The following is a 13,144-nucleotide window of genomic DNA, read 5'->3' as shown; positions in this document are numbered from 1 at the left end:
ATCAGTGTGATCCATGTGATGTGTGACCAGTGTGATGTGTGATCAGTGTGATGTGTGATCAGTGTGATCCATGTGATGTGTGACCAGTGTGATGTGTGATGTGTGACCAGTGTGATGTGTGACCAGTGTGATGTGTGACCAGTGTGATCAGTGTGATGTGTGACCAGTGTGATGTGTGATCAGTGTGATGTGTGACCAGTGAGATGTGTGACCAGTGTGATCCATGTGATGTGTGATCAGTGTGATGTGTGATCAGTGTGATCCATGTGAAGTGTGATGTGTGATCAGTGTGATGTGTGATCAGTGTGATCCATGTGATCAGTGTGATGTGTGATGTGTGACCAGTGTGACCGGTGTGATGTGTGACCGGTGTGATGTGTGACCAGTGTGATGTGTGACCAGTGAGATGTGTGACCAGTGAGATGTGTGACCAGTGTGATGTGTGACCAGTGTGATGTGTGATGTGTGACGTGTGATGTGTGATCAGTGTGATGTGTGACCAGTGTGATGTGTGATCAGTGTGATGTGTGACGTGTGATCAGTGTGATGTGTGACCAGTGTGATGTGTGACCAGTGTGATGTGTGATCAGTGTGATGTGTGACCAGTGAGATGTGTGACCAGTGTGATGTGTGACCAGTGAGATGTGTGACCAGTGAGATGTGTGACCAGTGAGATGTGTGACCAGTGTGATGTGTGACCAGTGAGATGTGTGACCAGTGTGATGTGTGATCAGTGTGATGTGTGACGTGTGATGTGTGATCAGTGTGATGTGTGACCAGTGTGATGTGTGATCAGTGTGATGTGTGACGTGTGATCAGTGTGATGTGTGACCAGTGTGATGTGTGACCAGTGTGATGTGTGATCAGTGTGATGTGTGACCAGTGAGATGTGTGACCAGTGTGATCCATGTGATGTGTGATCAGTGTGATGTGTGATCAGTGTGATCCATGTGAAGTGTGATGTGTGATCAGTGTGATGTGTGATCAGTGTGATGTGTGATCAGTGTGATGTGTGATCCATGTGATGTGTGATCAGTGTGATGTGTGATGTGTGACCAGTGTGATGTGTGATCCATGTGATGTGTGATCAGTGTGATGTGTGATGTGTGACCAGTGTGACCGGTGTGATGTGTCATCAGTGTGATGTGTGACCAGTGTGATGTGTGATCAGTGAGATGTGTGATCAGTGAGATGTGTGATCAGTGTGATGTGTGACGTGTGATGTGTGATGTGTGATCAGTGTGATGTGTGATCCATGTGATGTGTGATCAGTGTGATGTGTGACGTGTGATGTGTGATCAGTGTGATGTGTGACCAGTGTGATCAGTGTGATGTGTGATCAGTGTGATGTGTGATCAGTGTGATGTGTGATCAGTGTGATGTGTGACCAGTGTGATGTGTGACCAGTGAGATGTGTGACCAGTGAGATGTGTGATCAGTGTGATGTGTGATCAGTGTGATGTGTGACCAGTGAGATGTGTGACGTGTGACCAGTGTGATGTGTGACCAGTGTGATGTGTGACCAGTGAGATGTGTGATCAGTGTGATGTGTGATGTGTGATCAGTGTGATGTGTGACGTGTGATGTGTGATCAGTGTGATGTGTGACCAGTGTGATCAGTGTGATGTGTGATCAGTGTGATGTGTGATCAGTGTGATGTGTGATCAGTGTGATGTGTGACCAGTGTGATGTGTGACCAGTGAGATGTGTGACCAGTGAGATGTGTGACCAGTGAGATGTGTGACCAGTGAGATGTGTGACCAGTGAGATGTGTGACCAGTGTGATGTGTGATCAGTGTGATGTGTGACCAGTGTGATGTGTGACCAGTGAGATGTGTGACCAGTGAGATGTGTGACCAGTGTGATGTGTGACCAGTGTGATGTGTGACCAGTGTGATGTGTGATCAGTGTGATGTGTGATCAGTGTGATGTGTGATGTGTGACCAGTGTGATCAGTGTGACGTGTGATGTGTGACCAGTGTGATGTGTGACCAGTGAGATGTGTGATCAGTGTGATGTGTGACGTGTGACCAGTGTGATGTGTGACCAGTGTGATGTGTGACCAGTGAGATGTGTGATCAGTGTGATGTGTGATGTGTGATCAGTGTGATGTGTGACCAGTGTGATGTGTGATCAGTGTGATGTGTGACGTGTGATCAGTGTGATGTGTGATCATTGTGATGTGTGATCAGTGTGATGTGTGATCAGTGTGACCAGTGTGATGTGTGACCAGTGTGATGTGTGACCAGTGTGATGTGTGACCAGTGTGATGTGTGACCAGTGAGATGTGTGACCAGTGTGATGTGTGACCAGTGAGATGTGTGACCAGTGTGACGTGTGACCAGTGTGACGTGTGATCAGTGTGACGTGTGATCAGTGTGATGTGTGATCAGTGTGATGTGTGACCAGTGTGATGTGTGATCAGTGTGACGTGTGATGTGTGATCAGTGTGATGTGTGACCAGTGTGATGTGTGATCAGTGTGATGTGTGACGTGTGATGTGTGATGTGTGACCAGTGTGATGTGTGATGTGTGACCAGTGTGATGTGTGATCCATGTGATGTGTGACCAGTGTGATGTGTGATCAGTGTGATGTGTGACGTGTGATGTGTGACCAGTGTGATGTGTGATCAGTGTGATGTGTGATCAGTGTGATGTGTGACGTGTGATGTGTGATCAGTGTGATGTGTGACCAGTGTGATGTGTGACCAGTGAGATGTGTGATGTGTGACCAGTGTGATGTGTGATCAGTGTGATGTGTGATGTGTGACCAGTGAGATGTGTGATCAGTGTGATGTGTGACCAGTGTGATGTGTGATCAGTGTGATGTGTGATCAGTGTGATGTGTGACCAGTGAGATGTGTGACCAGTGTGATGTGTGACCAGTGTGACGTGTGACCAGTGTGATGTGTGATGTGTGACGTGTGATCAGTGTGATGTGTGATCAGTGTGATGTGTGATCAGTGTGATGTGTGACCAGTGTGATGTGTGATCAGTGTGATGTGTGACCAGTGTGATGTGTGACCAGTGTGATGTGTGATCAGTGAGATGTGTGACCAGTGTGATGTGTGATCAGTGAGATGTGTGATCAGTGTGATGTGTGATCAGTGTGATGTGTGACCAGTGTGATGTGTGATCAGTGTGACGTGTGATCAGTGTGACGTGTGATCAGTGTGACGTGTGATCAGTGTGACGTGTGATCAGTGTGACGTGTGACCAGTGTGATGTGTGACCAGTGTGATCAGTGTGACTAGTGTGATGTGTGATCAGTGTGACGTGTGATCAGTGTGACGTGTGATCAGTGTGACGTGTGATCAGTGTGACGTGTGATCAGTGTGATGTGTGACCAGTGTGATGTGTGACCAGTGTGATGTGTGATCAGTGTGATGTGTGATCAGTGTGATGTGTGATCAGTGTGATGTGTGACCAGTGTGATGTGTGACCAGTGAGATGTGTGATCAGTGTGATGTGTGACCAGTGTGATGTGTGATCAGTGTGATGTGTGATCAGTGTGATGTGTGATCAGTGTGATGTGTGACCAGTGAGATGTGTGACCAGTGTGATGTGTGACCAGTGTGACGTGTGACCAGTGTGATCAGTGTGACGTGTGATCAGTGTGACGTGTGATCAGTGTGATGTGTGATCAGTGTGATGTGTGATCAGTGTGATGTGTGATCAGTGTGATGTGTGATCAGTGTGATGTGTGACCAGTGTGATGTGTGACCAGTGTGATCCATGTGATGTGTGACCAGTGTGACGTGTGATCAGTGTGACGTGTGATCAGTGTGACGTGTGATCAGTGTGACGTGTGATCAGTGTGACGTGTGACCAGTGTGATGTGTGACGTGTGATGTGTGATGTGTGACGTGTGATCAGTGTGATGTGTGACCAGTGTGATGTGTGATCAGTGTGATGTGTGACTAGTGTGATCCATGTGAAGTGTGACCAGTGTGATGTGTGATCAGTGTGACGTGTGACCAGTGTGATGTGTGACCAGTGTGATGTGTGACCAGTGTGATGTGTGACCAGTGTGATGTGTGACCAGTGTGATGTGTGATCAGTGTGATCCGTATGATCAGTGTGATCCATGTGATGTGTGATCAGTGTGATGTGTGACCAGTGTGATGTGTGACCAGTGTGATGTGTGACCAGTGTGACGTGTGACCAGTGTGACGTGTGATGTGTGATGTGTGACCAGTGTGATCAGTGTGACGTGTGACCAGTGTGATGTGTGATCCATGTGATGTGTGACCAGTGTGATGTGTGACCAGTGTGATGTGTGATCAGTGTGATCAGTGTGATCCGTGTGATGTGTGATCGGTGTGATGTGTGACCGGTGTGATGTGTGACCGGTGTGATGTGTGACCAGTGAGATGTGTGATCAGTGTGATGTGTGACCAGTGTGATGTGTGATGTGTGATCAGTGTGATGTGTGACCAGTGTGATGTGTGATCAGTGTGATGTGTGACCAGTGTGAAGTGTGATGTGTGACCAGTGTGATGTGTGATCAGTGTGATGTGTGATCAGTGTGATGTGTGACCAGTGTGATGTGTGACCAGTGTGATGTGTGATCCGTGTGATGTGTGACCAGTGTGATGTGTGATCAGTGTGATGTGTGACCAGTGTGATGTGTGACCCGTGTGATGTGTGATCCGTGTGATGTGTGACCAGTGTGATGTGTGATCAGTGTGATGTGTGACCAGTGTGATGTGTGACCAGTGTGATGTGTGACCAGTGAGATGTGTGACCAGTGTGATGTGTGATCCGTGTGATGTGTGACCAGTGTGATGTGTGATCAGTGTGATGTGTGACCAGTGTGATGTGTGACCCGTGTGATGTGTGATCCGTGTGATGTGTGACCAGTGTGATGTGTGATCAGTGTGATGTGTGACCAGTGTGATGTGTGACCAGTGTGATGTGTGACCAGTGTGATCCGTGTGATGTGTGACCAGTGTGATCCGTGTGATCAGTGTGATGTGTGACCAGTGTGATGTGTGACCAGTGTGATGTGTGATCAGTGTGATGTGTGATCAGTGTGATGTGTGATGTGTGACCAGTGTGATGTGTGACCAGTGTGATGTGTGATCAGTGTGATGTGTGACCAGTGTGATGTGTGACCAGTGTGATGTGTGATCAGTGTGATGTGTGACCAGTGTGATGTGTGACCAGTGAGATGTGTGATCAGTGTGATGTGTGACCAGTGTGATGTGTGATCAGTGTGATGTGTGACCAGTGAGATGTGTGATCAGTGTGATGTGTGACCAGTGTGATGTGTGACCAGTGAGATGTGTGACCAGTGTGATGTGTGATCAGTGTGATCAGTGTGATGTGTGTGATGTGTGATCAGTGAGATGTGTGATCAGTGTGATGTGTGATCCGTGTGATCAGTGTGATGTGTGATCAGTGTGATGTGTGATCAGTGTGATGTGTGACGTGTGATGTGTGACCAGTGTGATGTGTGACCAGTGAGATGTGTGATCAGTGTGATGTGTGATGTGTGACCAGTGTGATGTGTGACCAGTGTGATGTGTGATCAGTGTGACCAGTGTGATGTGTGACCAGTGTGACCAGTGTGATGTGTGATCAGTGTGATGTGTGATCAGTGTGATGTGTGATCAGTGTGATGTGAGATGTGTGTGATCAGTGTGATGTGTGACCAGTGTGATCAGTGTGATGTGTGACCAGTGTGATGTGTGATCCGTGTGATGTGTGTGATGTGTGATCAGTGTGATGTGTGTGACGTGTGACCAGTGTGACGTGTGACCAGTGTGATGTGTGATCAGTGTGATGTGTGACCAGTGTGATCAGTGTGATGTGTGATCAGTGTGACCAGTGAGATGTGTGACCAGTGAGATGTGTGACCAGTGTGATGTGTGATCAGTGTGATGTGTGATCAGTGTGATGTGTGACGTGTGACCAGTGTGATGTGTGATCAGTGTGATGTGTGATCAGTGTGATGTGTGATCAGTGTGATGTGTGACGTGTGACCAGTGTGATGTGTGATCAGTGTGATGTGTGACGTGTGACCAGTGTGATGTGTGACCAGTGTGATGTGTGATCCGTGTGATGTGTGACCAGTGTGATGTGTGACCAGTGTGACCAGTGTGATGTGTGACCAGTGTGATGTGTGACCAGTGTGATGTGTGACCAGTGTGATGTGTGACCAGTGTGATGTGTGACCAGTGTGATGTGTGACCAGTGTGATGTGTGACCAGTGTGATGTGTGACCAGTGTGATGTGAGATGTGTGTGATGTGTGATCAGTGTGATGATGATGTGCGGCTCGTCCAATCTCACATATCAGTGGTTGATTTACAAATTGTTTAAATCTTGTTGCTCTTCTGTCCCCTGAATATTGTAACCGGGACCGAACCATTCATGTAAAAACTGCTGTCCGGCGCACGTTCCAACCTATAAAAACAAGTAACATTTCCTCCAAAGCTGCCGATCTGTGAACCGCTCACTCATTACCACTACATCTGTGAACCGCTCACTCAGCACCACTACATCTGTGAACCGCTCACTCAGCACCACTACATCTGTGAACCGCTCACTCAGCACCACTACATCTGTGAACCGCTCACTCAGCACCACTACATCTGTGAACCGCTCACTCAGCACCACTACATCTGTGAACCGCTCACTCAGCACCACTACATCTGTGAACCGCTCACTCAGCACCACTACATCTGTGAACCGCTCACTCAGCACCACTACATCTGTGAACCGCTCACTCAGCACCACTACATCTGTGAACCGCTCACTCAGCACCACTACATCTGTGAACCGCTCACTCAGCACCACTACATCTGTGAACCGCTCACTCAGCACCACTACATCTGTGAACCGCTCACTCAGCACCACTACATCTGTGAACCGCTCACTCAGCACCACTACATCTGTGAACCGCTCACTCAGCACCACTACATCTGTGAACCGCTCACTCAGCACCACTACATCTGTGAACCGCTCACTCAGCACCACTACATCTGTGAACCGCTCACTCAGCACCACTACATCTGTGAACCGCTCACTCGGCACCACTACATCTGTGAACCGCTCACTCGGCACCACTACATCTGTGAACCGCTCACTCAGCACCACTACATCTGTGAACCGCTCACTCAGCACCACTACATCTGTGAACCGCTCACTCAGCACCACTACATCTGTGAACCGCTCACTCAGCACCACTACATCTGTGAACCGCTCACTCAGCACCACTACATCTGTGAACCGCTCACTCAGCACCACTACATCTGTGAACCGCTCACTCGGCACCACTACATCTGTGAACCGCTCACTCGGCACCACTACATCTGTGAACCGCTCACTCAGCAGGACTAGTGCGATCCCACCACTACATCAGTGATCTGCTCGGGGAGGATCCTGGGGGATGTGTGGCTGGTGAGATGTTCGCGATCTCCGGACCTGGATCCACCCCGATCTCTGAGGCTTCACACAGGAGGTTCTGGAGGCTGATGATGATTTATAAAGATACCAGACATTTGTCCCCGATCCTTCCACTGTCCGGAAGATCATCTACAAGTGAAGGAGACGTCACACAACGTCAACCCTCTCCAGACCGTCCAAGATCAGCCCCGGAATATGCTGGAAGCCGTCTGAGGGTCCTGAGGCCGCCGCATCACACGTCAGGATCATCCATCAGCAGCTGGGACACCGCACCATTATTTACTCCAGACATAAGCATTTTTGATACCTGCAGTGTAAAGCATGGTGGTGGAGATAGTTATGTGGTCACAGGACCAGTAGGAATGTGAGAACCACAGACAGCACTTCACCAACAGAAGCCAGACACCTGCAGTGTAAAGAAAGGTGGAGATGTTTTAGCGGACTCTTGGATGGCTGGAGAATAATGGGACCCCATCCATCAGAATATTATAACATGACAATGACTCTCAACATCCCAGTCACTCCTCTCAGGAATGGTAAGAAAGACATGGGGGGGTTCCGGAGTGTAAACCCCATTCAGATGCTGCGGGGGGGGGATGACGGATCCCGCACCTCCTCTATATCCCGTGTGACTGGTGCAGATATGGGCGGGGTGTACTTACTTTCCCGCGGCAGTAGATCACGTGGGCAGAGACTTCGGCTTCACACAGTTTTATTTCACATTTAGTGAGAAGGGGCTGGAAGCATTGACTGAATACTGTAGTACACTAAGGGGACAGGCGGTGGCGCTGTGCCCCACATTCACTTGCGGCCTGTACATCTTTGGCAAAATAAAATGTGGTCGTGCAGAACTGTCCAGTCCCCCCCCAGCTGCTCTTCATGACACGACACATAGGGGGCACTGTGCTCATATAAGGCACTGACAAGTCTTTCTATTCGTGACAGGAACTGGATGAGGTCCATAAATCACATGGTGGTCCCAGAAGCCGAGCGGCAGGGGTCTGTACCCAGGAAGCACCACGAGCCCTCGTCACAGTCTTCTCTGGAGGTCTCTGCGCTGCCACCAGCCGAGGACGTCACCTTCATACAGAGCGCCACCTGCAGGGAGAAGAGGGGAGGGTCACGCTGTGTCATTCTAATAAAGTCTTAGTCTGACTGGTGATTGGTTGTGTAGACCTCGTGACTCCAGAGAGCAGCAGCACCTTGTATGGATCCCATCAGAGGAGCCACTGATCTTTGGTGGGGGGGGGGGATCCAGAAATAAACAGATGATAAATCCAGCGATGCGGGCCGGGCCGTTCATTGCTGCAGCTGCCGTCCTGTACGGAGCCACGAAATATCACCAGGACCTACATCTCCCAATGTATAGGAACCGTCGCAAGAACCCTATAGCGCTGTCCATATATAAACACCGTAACAGTACAGCAGCATTATAAGAGGAGCGGCTGATATTAGGTCCCTTTTGTTCTCAGGAGGTCGGACCCCACTATTATTCTACGGCAGGTCCCAGCGCTCCCCAGAACGTTCTAAGACGGGAAAACCCCTTTAACCGTTTCGTTGCCAGCACTTTTTGGACATTTTGCACCTCTGGGAGCAATAAATGGCACAATAAAGAATCACTCTAACCCCCGTAGCTACAGTGAAGGAAATAAGTATTTGATCCCTTGCTGATTTTGTACGTTTGCCCACTGTCAAAGTCATGAACAGTCTAGAATTTTTAGGCTAGGTTAATTTTACCAGTGAGAGATAGATTATATATAAAAAAACAGAAGATCACATTGTCAAAATGATATATATTTATTTGCATTGTGCACAGAGAAATAAGTATTTGATCCCTTTGGCAAACAAGACTTAATACTTGGTGGCAAAACCCTTGTTGGCAAGCACAGCAGTCAGACGTTTTTAGTAGTTGATGATGAGGTTTGCACACATGTTAGATGGAATTTTGGCCCACTCCTCTTTGCAGATCATCTGTAAATCATTAAGATTTCGAGGCTGTCGCTTGGCAACTCGGATCTTCAGCTCCCTCCATAAGTTTTCGATGGGATTAAGGTCTGGAGACTGGCTAGGCCACTCCATGACCTTAATGTGCTTCTTTTTGAGCCACTCTTTTGTTGCCTTGGCTGTATGTTTCTGGTCATTGGCGTGATGGAAGACCCAGCCACGAGCCATTTTTAATGTCCTGGTGGAGGGAAGCAGGTTGTCACTCAGGATTTGACGGTACATGGCTCCATCCATTCTCCCATTGATGCGGTGAAGTAGTCCTGTGCCCTTAGCAGAGAAACACCCCCAAAACATAATGTTTCCACCTCCATGCTTGACAGTGGGGACGGTGTTCTTTGGGTCATAGGCAGCATTTCTCTTCCTCCAAACACGGCGAGTTGAGTTAATGCCAAAGAGCCCAATTTTAGTCTCATCTGACCACAGCACCTTCTCCCAATCACTCTCACAATCATCCAGATGTTCATTTGCAGACGTCAGACGGGCCTGTACATGTGCCTTCTTGAGCAGGGGGACCTTGCGGGCACTGCAGGATTTTAATCCATTACGGCGTAATGTGTTACCAATGGTTTTCTTGGTGACTGTGGTCCCAGCTGCCTTGAGATCATTAACAAGTTCCCCCCCGTGTCGTTTTCGGCTGAGCTCTCACCTTCCTCAGGATCAAGGATACCCCACGAGGTGAGATTTTGCATGGAGCCCCAGATCGATGTCGATTGACAGTCATTTTGTATGTCTTCCATTTTCTTACTATTGCACCAACAGTTGTCTCCTTCTCACCCAGCGTCTTACTTATGGTTTTGTAGCCCATTCCAGCCTTGTGCAGGTCTATGATCTTGTCCCTGACATCCTTAGAAAGCTCTTTGGTCTTGCCCATGTTGTAGAGGTTAGAGTCAGACTGATCATCGAGTCTGTGGACAGGAGTCTGTTATACAGGTGACCATGTAAGAGCTGTCTATAATGCCGGCACCAAGGTGATTTGGAGCAGTAACTGGTCTGGAGGAGGCTGAACTCTTAATGGTTGGTAGGGGGTCACATACTTATTTCTCTGTGCACAATGCAAATAAATATATGTAATTTTGACAATGTGATTTTCTTTATTTTTTTTTATATATATAATCTATCTCTCACTGGTAAAATTAACCTAGCCTAAAAATTCTAGACTGTTCATGACTTTGACAGCGGGCAAACTTACAACATCAGCAAGGGATCAAATACTTATTTCCTTCACTGTAAATCTTCTGACAGCAGAGCCGTGGCACAGTGTAACAGGCCACGTAGCACGTTCTACACAGGCCTCGCCGCGCACAACGCCTCCTGAACAACCAAAGCTCATAAACTTCTGCAGGACGGAGCAGCCGCATTTCCTGCACGCAACGACCGGAGCAGCCGCATTTCCTGCACGCAACGACCGGAGCAGCCGCATTTCCTGCACGCAACGACCGGAGCAGCCGCATTTCTCTGGATAAAAGGAAATCATTTTCAATGCATTCAATTCTACATACAAGTCGGGGTTCTCGCACAAAAACAATGTAAAACGAACAGACCAAGGTGAGAAAAGATCTTATATACCCGAAGGCTGAACCAGAGGCCGTGCAATATAAAAACACGCACCGCACACGCCAAACAGCGACCACGCTGCCGAAATGCACCGCCCGCCGCGTAGAAGACGCAGAAAACATTGCGTAATCAAGCCGATCCCTCAAAGGAATAAATGTCCCGTACAACGATGTGCGGAGTTCATCCGTCCCGCGCGCCGACCCGAACAGGAGCGCACCAACCGTACAAACTACACCGCAACATCTGAAGAACTCCGACCCTAATCTCTGATAGAAGGGTCATTTGTGACTGACGAAATCTTTTCCATCCATCAGAATCCGCAACCCCGGACCCTGCACGACCCCGGACCCTGCACGACCCCGGACCCTGCACGACCCTGGACCCTGCTCGACACCGGACCCTGCGCGACCCCGGACCCTGCTCGACACCGGACCCTGCACGATCCTGGACCCTGCACGACCCTGGACGACACCGGACCCTGCACGACCCCGGACCCTGCACGACCCCGGACCCTGCACGACCCCGGACCCTGCACGACCCCGGAACCTGCACGACCCCAGACCCTGCACGACCCCAGACCCTGCACGACCCCGGACCCTGCACGAGGCGCCACACAGTGCCATGTCTCAGCGCTTCATGGAGATGTAAACTATAGGGGGATCACTTATCAGGGGGGCATTACCTGTCTCTGCAGCACCTGGATGGTCTCCCCTTGTTTAGTGACCGTCTGACCCTGCTGGAAGACAAAGCGGACGTCACATTCCCAGGACGCAGAGTGTGAGCTCCGCGGAATCGTACAGCATTTCATACCCACCTGCACCGCCGCCTGCAGCTTCTCCTCCAGCTCCTGAACCAGCGCCCTCAACCGGGCGTTCTCTCTGTGCAGACCCTCCTGCTCGCTCACACAGGAGGCCACCAATCCCTGCAGCCTCTTCACCTCTTCCTGCAGAGAGCTGCAAACACAGGCCTGCGACTAATGCAAAGATGGGGGTTATAATGCAGTCATGACACGCCCCCCGTCACATGACCCCATTACCTGCAGGACCACCCCCCTGTCACATGACCCCATTACCTGCAGGACACCGCCCCCCCGTCACATGACCCCATTACCTGCAGGACCACCCCCCCATCACATGACCCCATTACCTGCAGGACCACCCCCCCATCACATGACCCCATTACCTGCAGGACCACCCCCCCCCCATCACATGACCCCATTACCTGCAGGACCACCCCCCCCCCATCACATGACCCCATTACCTGCAGGACCACCCCCCCCCATCACATGACCCCATTACCTGCAGGACCACCCCCCATCACATGACCCCATTACCTCCAGGACCACCCCCCCATCACATGACCCCATTACCTCCAGGACCACCCCCCCATCACATGACCCCATTACCTGCAGGACCACCCCCCCATCACATGACCCCATTACCTGCAGGACCACCCACCCATCACATGACCCCATTACCTGCAGGACCACCCACCTCCCCCCCCATCACATGACCCCATTACCTCCAGGACCAGCGCTGCAGTGTCTGGTGGGGTCGTGTGCAGCTCTTCTAATGGCGGAGGCACGTCCTGCGGGAGCTCGATACTCTGACAGGACGGCGTCTCAGGCATCGGGATGAACTCGGCCTCTTCCAGCTCCTGAAGTGATTATTAGACAGACAATGATCAGTAAGTACGAGGTCTGATGTGAAACAAGCGCTGCCGCCCTGACACGTTCACGACTCTCTGGGCAGCGACTACTTACAATACCGGGCAACCCAGTCTATTACCTGTCGCAGCCAGCTGGGGCACGCACTGCTCTCCACATCCCCCGTGGTATTAAACGGGCTGGTCTCTGGTCGTGCCTCCATAGTCCCACGGAAGCCATCGCTGGGTTCAGAAGTTATGGACTCGCTGGCGCTGTCCCCCTCCACTCCTGCGCCGGAGCCTCGTGACGAGCAGCTCTGCGCAACTGTGGGGTGAAAAGGATTCAATGTACTCGTCTGCCATTTCTACAGATCCCCCCCCCCCCCAACAGGCCAGCCCCGTCCTCCCCGGACACTCACGCGTTCCGATAGAGAGACCACTGCTATTAGAGCGAATTGTTTTTGAGTTCAGAACTTTCTCTGTCAAAAAATATAAACGAGTATAAGAAATCTGTGACCACGAGCAGCGAC

At 50.2% G+C, this 13,144-nt stretch overlaps 2 protein-coding genes across 4 annotated transcripts in view; one reads left to right on the top strand and one right to left on the bottom strand.

Annotated features, from left to right (window-relative positions):
- Positions 1 to 8,572, top strand: part of LOC142710028 (uncharacterized) — a 29,994-nt gene extending 21,422 nt beyond the window's left edge. For both annotated transcript variants that reach the window (XM_075848515.1, XM_075848516.1), the window contains exon 4: positions 8,358 to 8,572. The gene's annotated coding sequence lies outside the window, so the exon portion shown is untranslated. The remainder of the gene's footprint in view (positions 1 to 8,357) is intronic.
- The window catches only part of NEK9 (NIMA related kinase 9), a 30,381-nt gene continuing 25,344 nt past the window's right edge, over positions 8,108 to 13,144 (bottom strand). Inside the window, exons 18-23 of one of the 2 annotated variants that reach the window (XM_075848513.1) lie at positions 13,034 to 13,093; positions 12,758 to 12,939; positions 12,492 to 12,626; positions 11,785 to 11,943; positions 11,653 to 11,706; positions 8,108 to 8,510 (exon numbers count right to left, since the gene is read on the bottom strand). In XM_075848513.1, the coding sequence (XP_075704628.1) occupies positions 8,379 to 8,510; positions 11,653 to 11,706; positions 11,785 to 11,943; positions 12,492 to 12,626; positions 12,758 to 12,939; positions 13,034 to 13,093 (722 nt within the window). In that variant the 3' untranslated portion in view covers positions 8,108 to 8,378. The remainder of the gene's footprint in view (positions 8,511 to 11,652; positions 11,707 to 11,784; positions 11,944 to 12,491; positions 12,627 to 12,757; positions 12,940 to 13,033; positions 13,094 to 13,144) is intronic. The other variant, XM_075848514.1, reaches the window with a different exon arrangement.

This window comes from Rhinoderma darwinii, unplaced genomic scaffold (genome assembly GCF_050947455.1).
Source record: "Rhinoderma darwinii isolate aRhiDar2 unplaced genomic scaffold, aRhiDar2.hap1 Scaffold_421, whole genome shotgun sequence".
NCBI classification, from domain to species: Eukaryota; Metazoa; Chordata; class Amphibia; order Anura; family Rhinodermatidae; genus Rhinoderma; species Rhinoderma darwinii.
Note: the sequence above shows the minus strand (reverse complement) of the source record. Positions and strands in the feature narration are given on the sequence as shown.